Source organism: Micropterus salmoides, unplaced genomic scaffold (genome assembly GCF_014851395.1).
Source record: "Micropterus salmoides isolate LMB-PRFRI ecotype aquatic unplaced genomic scaffold, ASM1485139v1 Ms_hic_scaffold_3, whole genome shotgun sequence".
Taxonomy (NCBI): domain Eukaryota; kingdom Metazoa; phylum Chordata; class Actinopteri; order Centrarchiformes; family Centrarchidae; genus Micropterus; species Micropterus salmoides.
Window position 1 is genome coordinate 37,868,405 of NW_024042261.1, and position 19,327 is coordinate 37,887,731.

Sequence of the window (19,327 nt, forward strand, 5' to 3'; positions counted from 1 at the left end):
CTGTTGAGTCAGCTGAGGTGGGTCAACATCTGACCAAGAGGAGACCCTGGGGCAGACCAGAACACAATGGAGGACTACACATCCCACCAGACCTGGACCAACCAGGAAGAGCTGGAAGATGTGTTTAGAGAGAAGGATGTCTGTGGTTAGTCTGCTGCCACTGGGACCAGGACCTGGACCTTGACCAGAGACACACAAACACATGCACAGACAAAACCTTTAGACCCGTCCACTCCTTTAAAATGTAAAGGACACCAATGCACTCACAATTTCGGCACATTTTAATTACCCAGAATGCACTGCAGCGTCTCATAACCGCTTCTACAGATGTGGTTATTTTTAGCTGCAGCCTCGGAGCCATCACTTCATCTGAACCTCTCTCTATCACTCTCTCTCTCTCTAACAGCATGCACTGGGGATTTTGTTCCCCTGAAGTTGTCTTGTCAGGCAGAGTTGCCTGCCAGGCTGCGTGAGACCCACAACAAGCTGCATTTACTCTCAGCAACATAAAAGCTGAGACAGAATCACGAGAAACTGCTTTCACATTTAAATCTGTGTTTGTAGGACAGACTCAGTCAGAGCCTCCTCGCTGGAGAGCATCAGTTCTTCCAGGTACACAGAGTACACAGGAAACGGGATTATGACCCGATCACTGACACTGAAGTAAAGCAGGTAGAGTTAATGTTCAACACGCGAAGCAGTCCAACAAAGTCATCCGACAGAGCAACGCAAATATCTGCCGACAAAAGAGGAGCAGTGATCCAGAATCCAGACAGGCAGGTGTGAAGCGTAAATCCAGAACTCACAGGAAGTGACCAAACAGGAAGAGACCCAGGCCGACGACGGGTCGGGATCGCCGACAGATCAACAGGACGACAAACGGCGACCTGACAATTAATGCTGACACAAGGCAGCATAGAGACAGACGATTACAAAATAACAGGAAATGAGCAGAACCTCAAACCAAAACCCTGAAATCAGCACCCGCCAAATGCTGGTAAACTGTTGGCAGTGACGCACACGACAGTCTTTGGTCGGCTGCATCTCTGTCTGTGTTCTGCCCAAAACTCACTGGTGGAAGAAGGTGAGAGCCAATCGGAAGCAGAGAAGGGGCGCTAGATTTATATTCCTACGATGACTCAAAGCCCATACCTACGGCGTTGGCAAGGCATTATACGTGTGCGTCGCTCTGCAGTTACGCCTCCAAAACGCTAGCTGGCGGCGGGTTTCTATATTCCACTGTGCTGACTTCTGCCGGTGAGCCAGCTTAACTTCCTGTTCAGATCCCCCAGATATTTATTGGAATTATAAACACAAAACAATCAGGCGTAGCTGGATGAGAAGACAAAATTCTTTCTTGAAGACAGTGTTTTAAATACATTTACAATTGTGGATGAAAAATTTACCCGAGATAATTAAAAGCAGCTCGTATTTGTTTGTCTTTATAATTCCAAATGTGGTGTGATCTCTAAACTGGAGAGAGAGTGGAGATGAGGCTCCAGCCAATCACACGTCAGGGCAGAAGAAGAAGAAGAAGAAGAGGTTTCTACGTCCTCATCACAGAATACCAAAGTTAATCTTAATGAGAGGTGGTCTCTTTAAGGAAATATGTAATTGAAAGCTCTTTAGCTTTTGGTGATAAAGGTAAGAAATCTGTACGTAGTTTCTTTAGAGAAGCAGCGTTTCAGCTGTGTTGCAGTGGGCAAGTCTCTGACTTGTTGCCATCTTCAGTCTTTCACTATAGTCGCTCTTGCAGATGTAATCGAAGTTTAATGTTCTGATGGTTTTGCAGCTTTGTTGGGGACAGACAGAGGACAGGCTGGGGAAGGCTCTGGTTATATAGATGCGACCAAACAGAGAAAGATCTGCACTTAACCATCTGTCTGACCTTGATTTACAATCATCCGTTTTGTTGCAGACATTTAAGGTTTCAACTCAGTGTCTTTGGTTAGATGCCAAGGATTTTAGTTTTAATGGGGATGCCACATGCTGCCTCTAGGTGGCAGTCATGCATAGATAATAACCCATATGCTTTTGAGAATGAGTTTATAGTTTCAGTCGCCTTTGGGACCTCTCAACACTTTGAAGAAACGGAGTTGTTATCAAAGTTGTTATCAAAGACATTTAACTGTTCGATAACGTTTCGATTTATGATGAGGATTGACAACATTTCAGCTGTGATTCTGAAGAGTGAGGGGGAGATGGAGCAGCCGTGGTGCCACCTGATGGAGAGGCTGAGCTGTGGGTGTCGCTATAAAAACATTTTGCAGTGTTTCTAAATTTTTCCCCGAAGCCTTAAAAAATAAAGGAGCGTTCAACCGTGTCAAAAATCCTAAAAGAGAATAAAGCCATCGTCCTTTACATGCTCATTGTATTCAAATTATTGTGTGTTGATCTTCCTCTCATGAATCCTGATCGAGTGTCACTTATTATTTGACTCTCCTTTAGACGATTTGAAAATATGTGTGTTAGCAGTTTCATTGTTTAAGAGTCTCATCGTCTCCAGATGTCCAAGATTTTGGGATTTTTTTTTTGGTTCTGGAATGAGAACATTTTCACCTTGCGTCGGCGTCTGTGGAAGTGACCGGGGGTTTAAAGGTTTCTTTAAGTGTTTCAGATAAAGTGCTTTGATATGCTCCCAGACGTGTTGATAGAGTGCTCAGAAGTCAGACACTGCAACGCCTTTTCACGCTCATTAGCCCTCTGATTTTATAAAAGAAGGCCTCTGTTGCCTCAGCTGAGAATCTAGAAGAATATAAATTGCTGTAAAAGGAATAAGTTTCATTGGTTATAGTTTTAGGATCAGAGCACTCGTTTTCATTAATGACCACTGTTCCTATATTATTTCTTTCCTGGCGGGGTTTCTCTAATCTGTTTCTCTAATCTTTCTCCTTCCTCGATCCACTCTGGATCTGATGAAGGCTCCGTTTGTGTTTCTTGTATAAATATTATCTAACTTGGTTTGTAGTGTACGTAGTTTTCTTTTGTCAGCATCCGTAAGTGTCGGTTTATTACAGCAGAGACTTTTCTCTTGTCAAATTGGCCTCCTCTAAAAGGGCAGATTGTTTCAATTGTTTCCTGAAAGATATTGAAAAGTTTCTTATTCTGAATTTTAAATATTCCCATTTGGAGCTAGAAGACAGAAGGTTGGAGTCTTGAGTAGTTTCATAAATTAAGCCCTTGGCAATACGTTTCAGACTGTAACAAGCTGGCATTGAGTTTCCAGTAACCCTTGTTCCGTTTGTGATTATTACTGGGTTTTAAAGTGAGACTGATGAAGCAGTGCTCGGATAGAGGAGCAGAAGATAGAGAGCAGTCAGATACTAAATCTTTAACACTGTCAGAGAATAACCAAAAGTCAATCTTTAATTTGATTGAACCAAGACAAGTTTATAAAGTTAGGGTGTAAATGTGTTGGAAAGATTATGAGTGCTACAGAAACTAAATGAGGGTTACAGCGATACAGCGAAACGTGGTTGGTGAGCAGTCTCACCGTGCATTAAATACCACATTGAAGTCTCCTCCTTATATAATATCAGTTGTTGGACAACTTAATTTCAAATATTTAATGAGATCATCAATTTCAGAGAGTAGAGTTTTGTTTTGGCTCCTGTTGTAAAGACATTTCCCAGGATAATAAAAGAGAAGATAAGATCCTGAGACCATCGCACTGACTGAAATGAAACAGAAATGAGAATCAACAGTGAACATTAAACAGTAACTTACCACTTCACAACATGAGGTACATCATAGAAATTAAACACATTTCTTCACAGTGATGTGAGGATGTGGTAAAGGAACCACAATTCTTTTCCCATTTATGTCTCCAGTTGGGCCCCTGAAGTAGGCCCCCTGACCCGCTCCTCTGGCCTGCTAGGAACTTACATTCAGCTCCTTGCACACTGCTGATCTCTTGGTCAGACGGCAGAGCTCCCCTCTGCGGTGCCTGGTGGTGGACTGCATTATTACTTGCTTATGTTTAGCTCCCTCTCTTTTGCCCCGGCGGTGCACGGAGACGATGATCCCGTCCATCCTGTCAGGCCAGCGTGGAGCGATTTGGAGTAGGATCACCCTCTCTCTCGTTCCAGATTCCAGCGCCGTTTGTGACGCTCTCGTTCCAGGACTCTCTCTTTTAAAGTGACGTTTTCTGTCCCGATCCTTGTCACCTCCTTTTCCAGAGTTTGAGTTTTGGACTGTCTGTCTTTTATTTCTTTGGCATTGTGCAATCATGGCGCAGCCAAATGGGTCAAGTATCCACGTAGTTGTGTTGGTGGAATTTTTTAGTTTTAAAAGAAGGACTAGTCAGAGAGTTTGGGGACAAACAAACGGAGCTCTAGATTACCGTGTGCTCAGTTCGCCATCTTGCCATTCGCTAGCTTCATGTTAGCCCATGCGTCACTGCCAACAGTGTCCCTGTTAGCCCTCCACTAACTTCATGTTAGCCCTCCACTAACTTCATGTTAGCCCTCCACTAACTTCATGTTAGCCCTCCATTAACTCCCTGTTAGCCCTCCACTAACTTCATGTTAGCCCTCCATTAACTCCCTGTTAGCCCTCCACTAACTTCATGTTAGCCCTCCACTAACTTCATGTTAGCCCTCCACTAACTTCATGTTAGCCCTCCACTAACTTCATGTTAGCCCTCCACTAACTTCATGTTAGCCCTCCACTAACTTCATGTTAGCCCTCCACTAACTTCATGTTAGCCCTCCATTAACTCCCTGTTAGCCCTCCATTAACTTCATGTTAGCCCTCCACTAACTTCATGTTAGCCCTCCACTAACTTCATGTTAGCCCTCCACTAACTTCATGTTAGCCCTCCATTAACTCCCTGATATCCCTCCACTAACTCCCTGTTAGCCCTCCATTAACTCCCTGTTAGCCCTCCATTAACTTCATGTTAGCCCTCCATTAACTCCCTGTTAGCCCTCCATTAACTTCATGTTAGCCCTCCATTAACTCCCTGTTAGCCCTCCATTAACTTCATGTTAGCCCTCCATTAACTTCATGTTAGCCCTCCACTAACTTCATGTTAGCCCTCCACTAACTTCATGTTAGCCCTCCATTAACTCCCTGTTAGCCCTCCATTAACTTCATGTTAGCCCTCCATTAACTCCCTGATATCCCTCCACTAACTCCCTGTTAGCCCTCCATTAACTCCCTGTTAGCCCTCCATTAACTTCATGTTAGCCCTCCATTAACTTCATGTTAGCCCTCCATTAACTCCCTGTTAGCCCTCCATTAACTTCATGTTAGCCCTCCATTAACTCCCTGTTAGCCCTCCATTAACTCATGTTAGCCCTCCATTAACTTCATGTTAGCCCTCCATTAACTCCCTGTTAGCCCTCCATTAACTTCATGTTAGCCCTCCATTAACTCCCTGTTAGCCCTCCATTAACTTCATGTTAGCCCTCCATTAACTTCATGTTAGCCCTCCACTAACTCCCTGTTAGCCCTCCATTAACTCCCTGTTAGCCCTCCATTAACTCCCTGTTAGCCCTCCATTAACTTCATGTTAGCCCTCCATTAACTCCCTGTTAGCCCTCCATTAACTTCATGTTAGCCCTCCATTAACTCCCTGTTAGCCCTCCATTAACTCCCTGTTAGCCCTCCATTAACTTCATGTTAGCCCTCCATTAACTCCCTGTTAGCCCTCCATTAACTTCATGTTAGCCCTCCATTAACTTCATGTTAGCCCTCCATTAACTCCCTGTTAGCCCTCCACTAACTTCATGTTAGCCCTCCACTGAAATGATGCGTCTTTTCAGTTTGTCAGCACTTCTTAAGATTAGTTTTACAGAAAGAAGTTTTGACCATTTTCTGTTTGTGCTGTGATTGAGATAAAGAAAGATTTCCCTGCAGGTGTTTACACTCATTTACGTGATCAGTGTGTTCAGAATATTCTGTTATGAAGCTACTGGGAAACATTTAGTGGCGCACCAGTGCAGAAAGTTAGTCCGGAGCCCTGCGATGTGTAAATATACTGACTGTGAAATGATGCTGTGTTAGCACGATAACATTTCTGAGTGGCAGATCAAAAATACCTGCCTGCCACAGAGTCGAGCAGCAGGTTGAGGCTGGTTCCCGTCCCGCCGGCCTCGCGTTCCCCTGGAAGGAGCGCTGCCGCCGTCCTCTGGATGTCCCAGGACTCAGGATCAACGGCATGTAGCACTCAGGTCTGACACAGGCAGCTCTGGCAGTCCCTGAAGGAAGGAACAGCACTCGAGCTAGCTGAGGTCACCGCCATGTTGGCTTACCCACTTGTGTGTCTGGAGTGTGGGCTAGAAAATATGCTGCCAGGCTGATCTGGGAAAAGCAGGTGGGGGGGGGGTTACTGCCGGGCAGATCAGGGAAGGAAGGAGGGCACAGGTGAAGAGAGGGGGCTGGTAGACAGTCCTCGCTCAGGGGGAGAAACAACAAGGAGAAACCAGAAGTCTTTGTTTAACGGATCAGCTGATCTGATTGGACAGAAGTCTAAATAAAGTCTTGTTGAATCCTCCCCCTCAGGGCTCATCCTCCTCTTCTACTTCGTCTTCTACGGCTTCCTGGCGGGAATGTTCACCCTCACCATGTGGGTGATGTTACAGACTCTGGACGAAAACGTCCCCCGCCATCAGGACCGAGTGGCCAATCCAGGTGAGTCCTCACGTTCCAACTCTTTCACTGCACTTCCTGACAGACTTTTACCTGAAATAGGTAATAATAAGTGTTAAATAGACAAACTGAAACACATGCAGATGTTACAGACAGGTGTGAACCAACAGGTGTAAACAGACAGGTGTGAATTAGCACGTGTGAAGACAGGTGTGAACAGACAGGTGTGAACCAGCACATGTGAACAGATACTTTAGGTATAAACAGACAGGTGTGAATCGACATATGTGAACAGACAGGTGTAAACCAGCACGTTTGAAGACAGGTGTGAACAGACAGGTGTGAACCAGCACGCGTGAACAGATAGGTGTGAATCGACAGGTGTGAACAAGCACGTGTGAACAGAAAGGTGTGAATGTCAACAGGTGTGAACAGACAGGTGTGAACCAGGACATGTGAAGACATGTGTGAACAGACAGGTGTTAATCGACAGGTGAGAACCAACAGGTGAGAACCAACAGGTGTGAACAAATACGTGTGAATAGACAGGTGTGAATCAACAGGTGTGAACAGACAGGTGTGAACCAGTACGTGTGAATCGACAGGTGAGAACCAACAGGTGTGAACCAGTAGGTGTGAACATACAGGTGTGAACCGGCAGGTGTCAGGATGAAGCAGTTGTTGCCATGACAGCCTTTATCCCTCTGCTGTTGAAGCCGTTTATTTTCACAGTTTGATTATTAATTATAGATTTGTTTTGTTGATTGCAGGTTTGGTGATTCGTCCTCACACAGCTGAAATCTCCTTCAACCGCAGTGACCCGACAAACTACAACCAGTACATCCAACAACTGCACGACCTCCTGCAGAGTGAGTACAAGTACACATCCTGCAGCAGAGCTAAACACTGAGGGTTGGATTCAGTAAAAAGTGTTTATTGATCGGGGGGGGGGAGTTAGTTCAAGCCAGTTTGATGTTAAGCCTAATACCGGGCCAGTAATACTGAATCTTTCCACTGGGTGTCGTCGTGACTCCCGGGTGGAACATGGAGTGGAGCTGCAAGGAAGATGCGTTCTGTGTTTATGAGTTTGTCTGCTGGGATGAACGTCAGTAAAAGGTCGGCGTGGCTGTAAATGTAGTAAATTTAAACGCAGTCAGCGAAATGTCGCTCAGATGGACATTATTTTAGGAGGTATGTTCCGTCTCACATCATGAGTGACAGTTTATTCACTGACGCGACGTGTCTGCATACTGACTATAAGCGTACAGCTGAGTTATTAAAGAAGCACTTTCAGAGGTTTGTTCTGAGACTTGAGGCTGATTGCTGATTGGTTTCCTCCTTGACTTCAGCAAATCCCTGAACATTGTGGCCTTCACAATAAAAGTCCAGCTGGCCTTTTACCGGAGGCGTTGCTTCCTGTTGTGTCTCTGCAGATTACAACGACAGCCTCCAGGAGAGGAACGACTTGTGTCTGGTGGGCGAATACACGGAACAGGACGGCGAGCTGATCAAGAAGGTGTGTCAGTTCAAACGCAGTACGCTGCGTCAGTGCTCCGGTCTGCCCGACACCAGCTTCGGATACGCTGAGGGGAAACCATGCATCATCATCAAGATGAACCGGGTCAGTAGAACACTTCTCCTCCAGTCTGTCAGGATGTTCATGGATCAGAAATCCATGTGTCTCATCAGAACAACAGAAGATTCTGACTCTGATGGTTTCAGGTTTCAGTCATGAAGCAGTTCCATTAAATTTATTAATAAAGCACGAATCATAAGAGAATCTCCTGGTCCAGACTCTGCTCTTTATGATATAGACCCAACAGATCCCACCGTGAGGAAAAACTGGCAGGGATGACTCCCTTTAACAGGCAGAGACCTCAAGACGAACCTGGACTGAGGGGGGGGAGGCCAAGGGTAATATACAAATAATAATAATAGGACTAGTAATAATAGTAGCGAGGGGGGGTAGGAACATGGGGACAGCAGGAAGCCCACAACCACAGATCCAGACTCCACAGCTCCAGAGCCAGAAACACCTGCAGGAAGTGATAGGAGAGAGGAGAGGGACGAGAAAGCACAAGACTACCGGAAAGGGGAGAAGTTGTGTTAGTAACATGCAATAATGGGATGAGGTTGCATACAGAGGGAGAGAAAGTAGAGGAGAGAGGAGCTCAGTGCATCATGGGAAATCCCCCGGCAGTCTAGGCCTATAGCAGCATAACTAAGGGATGGTTCAGGACTCACCTGAGCCAGCCCTAACTATAATCTTTATCAAAGAGGAAAGTCTTAAGCCTACTCTTAAATGTGGAGATGGTGTCTGCCTCCTGAACCCAAACTGGAACCTGGTTCCACAGGAGAGGAGCTTGATAGCTGAACGCTCTGGCTCCTAGTCTACTTTTGGAGACTCTAGGAACCACAAGTAACCCTGCATTCTGGGAGCGCAGTGCTCTGGTGGGGTAGTAAGGTACTATGAGCTCTTTAAGATAAGATGGTGCCTGACCATTAAGAGCTTTGTAGGTAAGAAGAATGATTTTAAATTCTATTCTGGATTTTACTGGAAGCCAATGCAAAGAAGCTAAAACAGGAGAAATGTGATCTCTTTTCCTGGTTCCTGTCAGAACACGAGCTGCAGCATTCTGGATCAGCTGAAGAGTCTTAATGGACTTTTTCGAGCAGCCTGATAATAAGGAATTGCAGTAATCCAGCCTAGAAGTGACAAATGCATGGACTAGTTTTTCTGCATCATTTTTAGACAGGATGTTGCTGATTTTCGCAATATTACGTAGGTGAAAAAAGGCGGTCCTTGAAATTTGCTTAATGTGAGACTTAAACCACATGTCCTGATCAAAGATAACTCCAAGATTCCTCACAGTGGTGCTGGAGGCCAGGGCGATGCCATCCAGGGAAACTATATCTTTAGATAATGCGTCACGGAGGTGCTTAGGCCCCAGAGCAATAACTTCACTTTTATCTGAGTTTAACATTGGAAAATTACAGGTCATCCAGGTTTTAACATCCTGAAGCAGCTTGTAGTTGAACTGATATTAACGAAGCACTGTGTTTTTATTTTCTATTGCGTCTGTTTAATAAGGACGTGGAATTTTTTGTAAAATGAAAATTAGGAACTAGTAGTAGAGCACTGTGTCTTCTGCATGTGGAAACCTGCGAGTCGGTTCTGTTTCTTTTATCTGTGCTGTGTTTAAATCCTCCTCCATGTTAGTGAGGTGAGTTTCACCACTGAGTTACCTGAAGCATCTGTACGCTGCAGGTTCACATACCTGACGTGTCCTCAGATTTTTATTTCATCATTGCAAATATAATTTCTAAAATAAAATAGACTTAATAAAAATTAAAACATAATAAAGAAAACTATGATGCACTAAACAACAGTCTGCGTGTAGGTGATCGGACTGAAACCCAGAGGAGACCCCTACATCAACTGCACGGCCAAGGTGAGACACACACAGATAAACACACACACAGTACTGTGCAAAGGTTTAAGGCAGGGGTGGAGAAATGCGACTTTAGCTTCAGAAGTTTGATTAAATTATTACAGAAAACAGGTGCTGATGAATCACTATCAATAAGCGAAGACCGGGGGGACCTGAAACAGAACTGCACAAACATTTAAACTGTTTAGTTTTATATAGAATAACATTCATGAATCAGTGATAATATTTTTACTGTGTGACACATGCAGATATATTTTACAGTTTGAGATTATGTTTATATATCTTCATCACTGAAGAAATGACCCTTTGCTACAACGTAAAGTAGTGAGTGTGCAGCTTGTATAACAGTGTAAATTTGCTGTCCCCTCAAAATAACACATCATACAGCCGTTAATGTCTAAACCGCTGGCAACAACAGTGAGGACACCCGTAAGTGAAAATGTCCACATTGGGCCCAAAGTGTCAGTATTTCGTACCGTTATTTGTCTGCATGGCTGTTATTGTGATGAAACTGGAGCGGGTCAGAACCCGGAGATCCTTCAGATCAAAAGGTTCATTGCATTTAAAGAATTAGTCTTCGTATTCTAATGAATCTGTCTGTGTGGTAGAGAGACGGCCCGTTACAGATGCAGTACTTCCCATCAGAAGGTCGTCTGGACAGAATGTTTTTCCCGTACTACGGCAAGAAAGCTCATGTGAGTAAACACTGACGAGTTCATCTGCAGTACTGTTTTTATTTAATGGAGTTTAATACAAAGCTCTTGGAACTGGAAACTTTTCTCTGCGTCGACAGCCGGACTACGTGCAGCCCCTGGTCGCGGTGCAGTTGTTGTTGACAAAAGAAGACTACAACGTGGAGCTGGCGGTGGAGTGTAAAGTTGAGGGTTCAGACCTGCGTAACAACGACGACCGGGACAAGTTTATGGGTCGGGTCAACTTCCGGGTCAAAGTGTCGGAGTGACGGGACTCACCGGTTTCCATGGACACCACAAACTGAATTTTAACTGGAAACACCCCTCCAGTTCTTGACACGTCGTAATCCAGACCTGATCTAATCCTTGACGTCTGAATCTGGTTTATCCTGTTCAGACTGTTATCAGGAAACCAGATCTGGACCACTGAGAGCTAAATATGGTTACACTGCCAGAACCCTTTAGAACTGATCTGTTTCAGACCTGATCTGGTTCAGACCCGGTTAACCCTAACCCTGGTCCAGATGTTTTTCTTTACTACAGATGTGCTCCTCAGTAGACCAAACATAAACCAGAGTGACTCCAGTTTAACCCGTTCAGACAGCTGGAGCGGATCAGGTCTGTTGTGAGCTGTTTTCAGATGTGTGTATGATAGTGTTTTAATACGATCCCAGTAGTCCGTTACAGAAACCAGCTCAGTGACCCGGTAATCAGCTTCATGCCTTTGTAATAGAACACCACGCTGAACATGTGACTCGGCGTGAACTCGTTCAGGGACGGTCCAGCAGCCGGATCGCTGTGTTTCATGTTTCACCTGAATTCTAGCTTCCTGTTTTAAAGTCGTGTCACTGTGACTCTGTGTTAGGGACAGATTATTAACGATGATGGCAACGGCTCCTGCAGGGGGCGCTCTGCGTAGACCTGCAGCAGAGAGCGCCCTCTACAGGACAAACTGTCAGAAATAATGCTAATATATAGTTTATGAATCTGTTAAGCTCCTCCCACTGTAACCCGACTGTACAACCACGCGCACAGATTTTTAAACGTGACTTTGAGTGTTGTGTGATTATTGATCCTGACGACTCAGCAGTTTCTATCCTGAATAAAAGACTCTAAAACAAACAGATTCATGTTTTTTTTACGTTTCTGTCTGCTGAAGGAACGATGACAGGTAGCGATGTGCGACACCACTTACCGCCTTTACGATCCGATACCAAGTAATACCCAGGCTGGGACTGCCGACACGGATACTTTCTGTGTATTTTATTTCTTGTGTAATGTGACAACCAGTTTTTATTTTAAAGTAAAGTAAAAAAAAGTAGACCGTAGGCTTATTATAGCTGCGTAATGACAAGACCTTAAACTACTCATAATCTTTAATTCTAATAAAAATCTCTGAGACAAATAAACATTTGACTCTAAACCTAAACAGATGTGAAGGTGAATTCATAAGGACTCAGGAAAAGACAACTGCTCTTTTCTACGCTGTCTAACTATGTGACGCGGAGGTCAGTGACACGGCGTGCTGCGGGGAAACTACAGTTCTTTCACCGTGTTGTTTCTTGCGGGCCATAAAGGTGGAAACAATTACTTCATCCTCCAAAAAAAGGCGAGTCAGTCAGCAGATAATGGAAACGCTTAATCACACGTCCTCCTGCACGCCATGCAGTTCATCTAGTGACTACAATCTGTAGAGGTCCTCCAGTTCCCTTTATTAAGGAATCTGTGAAGTAAAAAGAATTAAAGATGTTTGTCCAACAGTAACTAAATCTAACGTCATTATTTATGGTAGAAACATTCGGAGCTCACGTTCCATTTGTTTCATTTAACACATGTTAAAGGCTGTTGTCCTGCGACTGGTCGCGGGCCAGATGTTCGACGCCACATCAGACAGAGGAGCCCTGCTCACCAGATGCGTTGGTGGTATAGTGGTTAGCATAGCTGCCTTCCAAGCAGTTGACCCGGGTTCGATTCCCGGCCAACGCAGATCTGTTCTCCTTGGCGTGGAACTTTTTCACCAGGCTGCAGGCTGATATCTGACGTCAAAGATGGTGAAATTAGAAACAGCAGCTAATAAAGTAAAAACCGGAGGGAGGGACAGATGAGGTCAGTCTGGTTTTAAAGCTGATTTACACATTTGGATTTCATCAGAAAGCCATGACGAGATCTGTGGGGATCAGAACCAGAACTGACATATTTGAAACGATAGCCAACGCTGCCGCCACGTTCCTTCTCATGTTCACCTGAACTGTAGCATTTAGCTTCAGCCCTGAGCGGTCACTGCTAACGTTAGCATAAAACAGCTAACTGACAGCTACTGTTAGCATTAAACAGCTAAGTATCAGCTAACTTTAGCATAAAACAGCTAAGTGAAAGCTAACTTTAGCATAAAACAGCTAACTGACAGCTACTGTTAGCATTAAACAGCTAAGTAACAACTAACTTTGGCATAAAACAGCTAACTGACAGCTACTGTTAGCATTAAACAGCTAAGTATCAGCTAACATTAGCATAAAACAGCTACGTTACAGCTAACAATAGCATAAAATAGCTAAGTAACAGCTAACTTTAGCATAAAACAGCTAACTTACAGCTACTGTTAGCATTAAACAGCTAAGTAACAACTAACTTTGGCATAAAACAGCTAAGTAACAGCTACTGTTAGCATTAAACAGCTAAGTAACAGCTAAAATAAGCGTAAAACAGCTAAGTAACAGCTAACGTTACGCGTTAAACAGCTACATTACAGCTAACGTTGGCGTTAAACAGCTACGTTACAGCTAACAATAGCATAAAACAGCTAAGTAACAGCTTATGTTGGAGTTAAACAGCTACATTACAGCTAACATTAGCATTAAACAGCTAAGTTACAGCTAACGTTGGCATTAAACAGCCAAGGTTAGTTTTAGACGCTGTGGCTTTTAGATGGACGACGGGTGGCTGAAGTTACATTACATGAACAGCTACATTACAGCTAACATTAGCATTAAACAGCTAAGTTACAGCTAACGTTGGCATTAAACAGCCAAGGTTAGTTTTAGACGCTGTGGCCTTTAGATGGACGACGGGGGACGACATTTATTAAACATGTTTCCTCTTTAAAGAACGAATTCAGCTCCTGCTCCCACAGGTGTTCGTATCATAGACTGGATGTAAAAAGGTAGATCAGAAAATAATCCCGACCTGTCGGCTCTGAGAAGCTCCTTTTTACAAAGGTTTCAGATTTCTGTTAGAAACAGATTTAACCGTTTGGAGATACGCTGTGTATAAAAAGCTGATCGCGGGCCAGATGTTGGACGCCACATCAGACAGAGGAGCCCTGCTCACCAGATGTGTTGGTGGTATAGTGGTTAGCATAGCTGCCTTCCAAGCAGTTGACCCGGGTTCGATTCCCGGCCAACGCAGATCTGTTCTCCTTGGCGTGGAACTTTTTCACCAGGCTGCAGGCTGATATCTGACGTCAAAGATGGTGAAATTAGAAACAGCAGCTAATAAAGTAAAAACCGGAGGGAGGGACAGATGAGGTCAGTCTGGTTTTAAAGCTGATTTACACATTTGGATTTCATCAGAAAGCCATGACGAGATCTGTGGGGATCAGAACCAGAACTGACATATTTGAAACGATAGCCAACGCTGCCGCCACGTTCCTTCTCATGTTCACCTGAACTGTAGCATTTAGCTTCAGCCCTGAGCGGTCATGGCTAACGTTAGCATAAAACAGCTAAGTGACAGCTAACTTTAGCATAAAACAGCTAAGTGACAGCTAACTTTAGCATAAAACAGCTAAGTGAAAGCTAACTTTAGCATAAAACAGCTAAGTAACAGCTAATGTTAGCATTAAACAGCTAAGTAACAACTAACTTTGGCATAAAACAGCTAACTGACAGCTACTGTTAGCATTAAACAGCTAAGTATCAGCTAACATTAGCATAAAACAGCTACGTTACAGCTAACAATAGCATAAAACAGCTAAGTAACAGCTAACTTTAGCATAAAACAGCTAACTTACAGCTACTGTTAGCATTAAACAGCTAAGTAACAACTAACTTTGGCATAAAACAGCTACATATCAGCTAACATTAGCATTAAACAGCTAAGTAACAGCTAAAATAAGCATAAAACAGCTAAGTAACAGCTACTGTTAGCATTAAACAGCTAAGTAACAGCTAAAATAAGCATAAAACAGCTAAGTAACAGCTAACGTTACGCGTTAAACAGCTACATTACAGCTAACGTTGGCGTTAAACAGCTACGTTACAGCTAACAATAGCATAAAACAGCTAAGTAACAGCTTATGTTGGAGTTAAACAGCTACATTACAGCTAACATTAGCATTAAACAGCTAAGTTACAGCTAATGTTGGCATTAAACAGCCAAGGTTAGTTTTAGACGCTGTGGCCTTTAGATGAACGACGGGTGGCTGAAGTTACCTGTTGAGGGAAAATCTTAATTCTAATCTTCTTGTTTAGCAGAAACTCTACTGTTTGTTCTTTAGATTTATGATACTGAACATTTATTAAACATGTTTCCTCTTTAAAGAACGAATTCAGCTCCTGCTCCCACAGGTGTTCGTATCATAGACTGGATGTAAAAAGGTAGATCAGAAAATAACCCCGACCTGTCGGCTCTGAGAAGCTCCTTTTTACAAAGGTTTCAGATTTCTGTTAGAAACAGATTTAACCGTTTGGAGATACGCTATGTATAAAAAGCTGATCGCGGGCCAGATGTTGGACGCCACATCAGACAGAGGAGCCCTGCTCACCAGATGCGTTGGTGGTATAGTGGTTAGCATAGCTGCCTTCCAAGCAGTTGACCCGGGTTCGATTCCCGGCCAACGCAAACGTGTATTTTTTCCCCCCGCTGACAGACTTCAGTTTTAATTTCAACGATGGCGATAGGATTAGTTACAGCAGGTAAGAAATGAAATGACTGGATAATGAAAAATTGTCTCACTGGTTTAAGTGCATTTTTAATTCTTTTTTATATTATGTCAGTTTTACATTTATATATTTGTAGAAATCCTCTGGCCTATAATATGTTTGGACAACATCTGTTTATTCCACTTTTATATCTTTTAAATCTGTTTATACACATGTAGTAAACTGCTCGTAAGACTCAGTGCTGTGACATTTACTGTCCGCCGGGGGGCGCTGTTGGACACTCCTTTTATTTTGAAGGAGGCTGGCTACAGACCGGAAATGATACTCTTCAGACTCGGAAGCGGTTGTTCGTGTTTTTGTGTGACTGAAAAGGCGCCGAGGAGAAACCCGCGTCCGTTTTCAGGCTGCTGAAACTTCTCCGGTCCACCTAGTCCGTCCTCAGACCGCCGGGAGCCTCCGGGAGCCGGACTTTAAGCTCCGGACCGGCTGCTGCCGCCGCCCGCCGTTTTTGTGTCTCCTCTGATGCCAGTTAGCCGTTAGCCGTTAGCCGCTGTGTGTCATGGCGGCCGGAGGCGGCGCGGCTCCTGCTCACGTCGGTGATGTTGAAGAAGATGCTTCCCAGCTGCTGTTTCCTAAAGGTCGGTGTTTGTTTACACACTGATTTCACCCTGCCGCACGTTATTCATGCCAGCTCGTTCCCGCCACGAGACACTGCGGGATAACGCGGAAGCTTATCTCGGAGTTTCCGGTTACAAACAAAGAAAACAACAGTTTTCATTTTCAAACATTGTGCACTGACAAAACATATATAATGTTTTTATATATGAAATTAAGGGAAGGGGCGTTTTCGGTCTTATAATCTGTCAAATATAAGTCTTCTGAATGACAGCAAGTCATTTTGAGGCAGAAACTAGCTTTCAGTCAGTAAGGTTAGTAGAATACTGCATTTTATGGGCTGTTTTGGCCATTTAGAGGTATTTTTAGAGGTAAAAAGTACTAGGTGAGTTATAATCTCACAGATATAACCCTCATGAATATAATCAAGTCATTTCAGGGCAGAATCTACCTTTCAGTCAACAAGTAGAGGCTGCGGTCACTTTCTGGCAAATACACACGCTGTATTGGACATTTAAAGGTATTTGAACAGGTAAAAAAGGTCTGGATCTGTCGGTACACAGCAGATTAGATAAATTAGAGTATGTTATTAAGGATAATTGTAAACGAGATCATTATTTTTAATATAAATCAGCAGTAAGTCGTGTTGATTATAAGCCTACAGTCCCGTTTTCTAAATATAAACAAGAATATGAGACACACGCCTACCAAACACATTTTCCAGCAGCAGCAGCAGCAGCAGGCTTCAGTTGTTGCCTATAATCACGTAAATGTCAGGCCTGGTTACGCTATAAACACTTCATTTGGCCACAGTTGTGATTATTCCGTTAAAAGTTTCACAAAGACAAACCTTTGCTGTTACCGCGGATATAAAGTGGTGTTTATTTGCACGTCATGTCAGTTTGATCCAGATAAAAGCAGCCGTAGACGTAAAGAAACTGGTCGGTACAGGTTTAACATGCTGCTGCACTCCCGCAGATGAGAATCAGTTTCTGGACATGTAAAATCTGATTTCAGGTCTGTTAACGCCTTCTACAGTCTGTGATTAACACTCATTTAAAAGCGGGGACATTTCTGGGGACGTCTGGTCACCCTAGGGTTCATACAGTGTGCGGGATTTATATTTTACGATAATATTTAAATGCTAAAATCTTTGTTTAAATTCAGTATAACTACAAACTGCCCAGGACTACAAACATGGCGTCCGTGCTCTTGTTCGTACAGTTCCGCTCCTCTGAGCCTGTGGCGTCGTTGTTGTTGTTGTTGTTGCAGAGTTTGAGAACGCGGAGACACTGCTGAACTCGGAGGTCCACATGCTGCTGGAACACAGGAAGCAGCAGAACGAGAGCGCCGAGGACGAGCAGGAGCTGTCCGAAGTCTTCATGAAGACCCTGAACTACACGGCTCGGTTCAGCCGCTTCAAGAACCGGGAGACCATCACTGCCGTCCGCAGGTCAGCCTCTTGTGGACACGGTGTGAGTCTCTGTGGTCTGATCTGGATCTGACGCCCCCCTTCTGTCTCTCTGTCCTCAGTCTCCTCCTGCAGAAGAAGCTGCACAAGTTCGAGTTGGCCAGTTTAGCAAATCTGTGTCCTGAAGCTGCTGAGGAGGCCAAGGCCCTGATCCCCAGGTAGGTCTGATCCACGTCAGATCCAGATGCGCTAACCAGAACCGGGTCGCAGCATCTGACCGCTGCTGCTGCTTTTTAACGGCCAGCTGTAACCTGGCGGATCGTCATCACCAACATCCGATCAGGTCTAGAGGGTTTAGATTTTTCCATCCAGCACTCGGATCGGAAGTCCTCCGGCACCGGGTCTTTCTGCTCAGATGCTGGACCGGGTTCCGTAGGCTGGTTCTGTTTTACAGCAGACTCGCTGTACAGAGCTGCTGTTTCCTGTTAGCTTCAGATGATCTTAGGACACTTCCTGTCTCTCTCTCGTCTCCCTCCATTCTACAGTCAGCGCCGTCCAATCACATCCGCAGTAGAGCCGAACGATTGGGATAAGTTTTGCTAAAGTTCAGTATTCACTGCCGGTCTATTTCTGACTGAAGCGACGTGAGAGCAGATGAACCAGGCAGGAAGTCAGACTCAGAACGGCACAGAGAATCTGAAAGTCGATTTTCAAAATAAAACACCATGTGCAGACTCCCGATCGTAGATCAACAATAAACACAGTTAAACAGACCAAAGAAAAGACACAATTTAACTACGTAGCTACTTCACCGTGGCAGAAGCACTAAAATACAACTGAACAAAATCTGAATGACTCTGCAAAGTCAGACGGGCAAAACGCTCTTATTCTGAAATGCTCCATGTAGGATATGTAGCGTTAGCCTGCAGCGAGCAGAGCGGGCTCTCAGAGAGGTCAGGCTGAACGCTCCGCTGCAGAAACGCATCAGTCTGAGTAGACGCCGGACAATACCGCGGCTCGGCCGGCGCCATTAACATGTTTTCCTCCAGTTTGGCTGCTGTTGTAAAATGTACACGCCCTGTGCTCGCTCTGATCGGTGAGTAGGACCGTAACAGGAGCCTCAGGGCGAAGCTTTTTAGTCTTGGAGTTCTGGGAATCTTCTCAGCTCTAATCTGCCGTCTCGTTCGCTGTCTTGACTTCAACTTTAATAAAAATAAATAAAGTTGTTTTACCGCCGCTGCAGCTTCAGCGTCTGCTAACAGGCTCAGGTGTGTGTTGATGTGTGTTTGTGTGTGTGTTTTCAGTTTGGAGGGTCGGTTTGAAGACGAGGAGCTGCAGCAGATCCTGGATGACATCCAGACCAAGAGAAGCTTCCAGTACTGAGACCAGGACTGCAGTCTGGGTCTCTGCCCCCCTTCAGGTCCCTGTCCTCCCTGCAGTGTTTAATTTCTTTCTGACCACTGAATTGATCCTGTGATCTGATGACATCACAGTCCTCCAGGTGCTTTATTGTTCAGCTCAACGTTCCTGACGTCACAATAAACTTTGTTTCTACATCACCGCCTCTGCCTGCTTTGTACTGGGGCCTCCTGGTTCTGGTCTTATTTAGTCCATCCTGTGAGACCTGCAGGTGTAGGTGTGTGTGTGTGTGTGTACAGGTGTGCAACGCTGTTTCACGTCTCT

General features: G+C 44.5%; 2 protein-coding genes and 3 non-coding genes across 5 annotated transcripts in view; all 5 read left to right on the forward strand.

The window, feature by feature from the left end:
• LOC119882929 (sodium/potassium-transporting ATPase subunit beta-3-like) overlaps positions 1 to 11,860 on the forward strand; it is a 13,915-nt gene extending 2,055 nt beyond the window's left edge. Inside the window, exons 2-7 of the mRNA XM_038693304.1 lie at positions 6,508 to 6,636; positions 7,365 to 7,463; positions 8,028 to 8,215; positions 9,996 to 10,046; positions 10,655 to 10,741; positions 10,840 to 11,860. Of these exons, the coding sequence (XP_038549232.1) occupies positions 6,508 to 6,636; positions 7,365 to 7,463; positions 8,028 to 8,215; positions 9,996 to 10,046; positions 10,655 to 10,741; positions 10,840 to 11,007 (722 nt within the window). The 3' untranslated portion in view covers positions 11,008 to 11,860. The remainder of the gene's footprint in view (positions 1 to 6,507; positions 6,637 to 7,364; positions 7,464 to 8,027; positions 8,216 to 9,995; positions 10,047 to 10,654; positions 10,742 to 10,839) is intronic.
• Positions 11,861 to 12,652: 792 nt separating this feature from the next.
• On the forward strand, positions 12,653 to 12,724 carry trnag-ucc. Its single transcript has one exon. It is a non-coding gene; the product is annotated as a tRNA-Gly (tRNA).
• Positions 12,725 to 14,070: 1,346 nt separating this feature from the next.
• Positions 14,071 to 14,142, forward strand: trnag-ucc. Its single transcript has one exon. It is a non-coding gene; the product is annotated as a tRNA-Gly (tRNA).
• Positions 14,143 to 15,505: 1,363 nt separating this feature from the next.
• On the forward strand, positions 15,506 to 15,577 carry trnag-ucc. The gene has a single exon. It is a non-coding gene; the product is annotated as a tRNA-Gly (tRNA).
• A 375-nt stretch (positions 15,578 to 15,952) lies between these two features.
• Positions 15,953 to 19,200, forward strand: polr2d (RNA polymerase II subunit D). Its single transcript, XM_038693310.1, has 4 exons — positions 15,953 to 16,256; positions 17,506 to 17,686; positions 17,767 to 17,862; positions 18,949 to 19,200. Exons 1-4 carry the CDS (start codon positions 16,178 to 16,180, stop codon positions 19,025 to 19,027), a joined length of 435 nt encoding a protein of 144 aa, XP_038549238.1. The 5' UTR covers positions 15,953 to 16,177; the 3' UTR covers positions 19,028 to 19,200.
• The last annotated feature ends 127 nt before the right edge of the window (positions 19,201 to 19,327 follow it).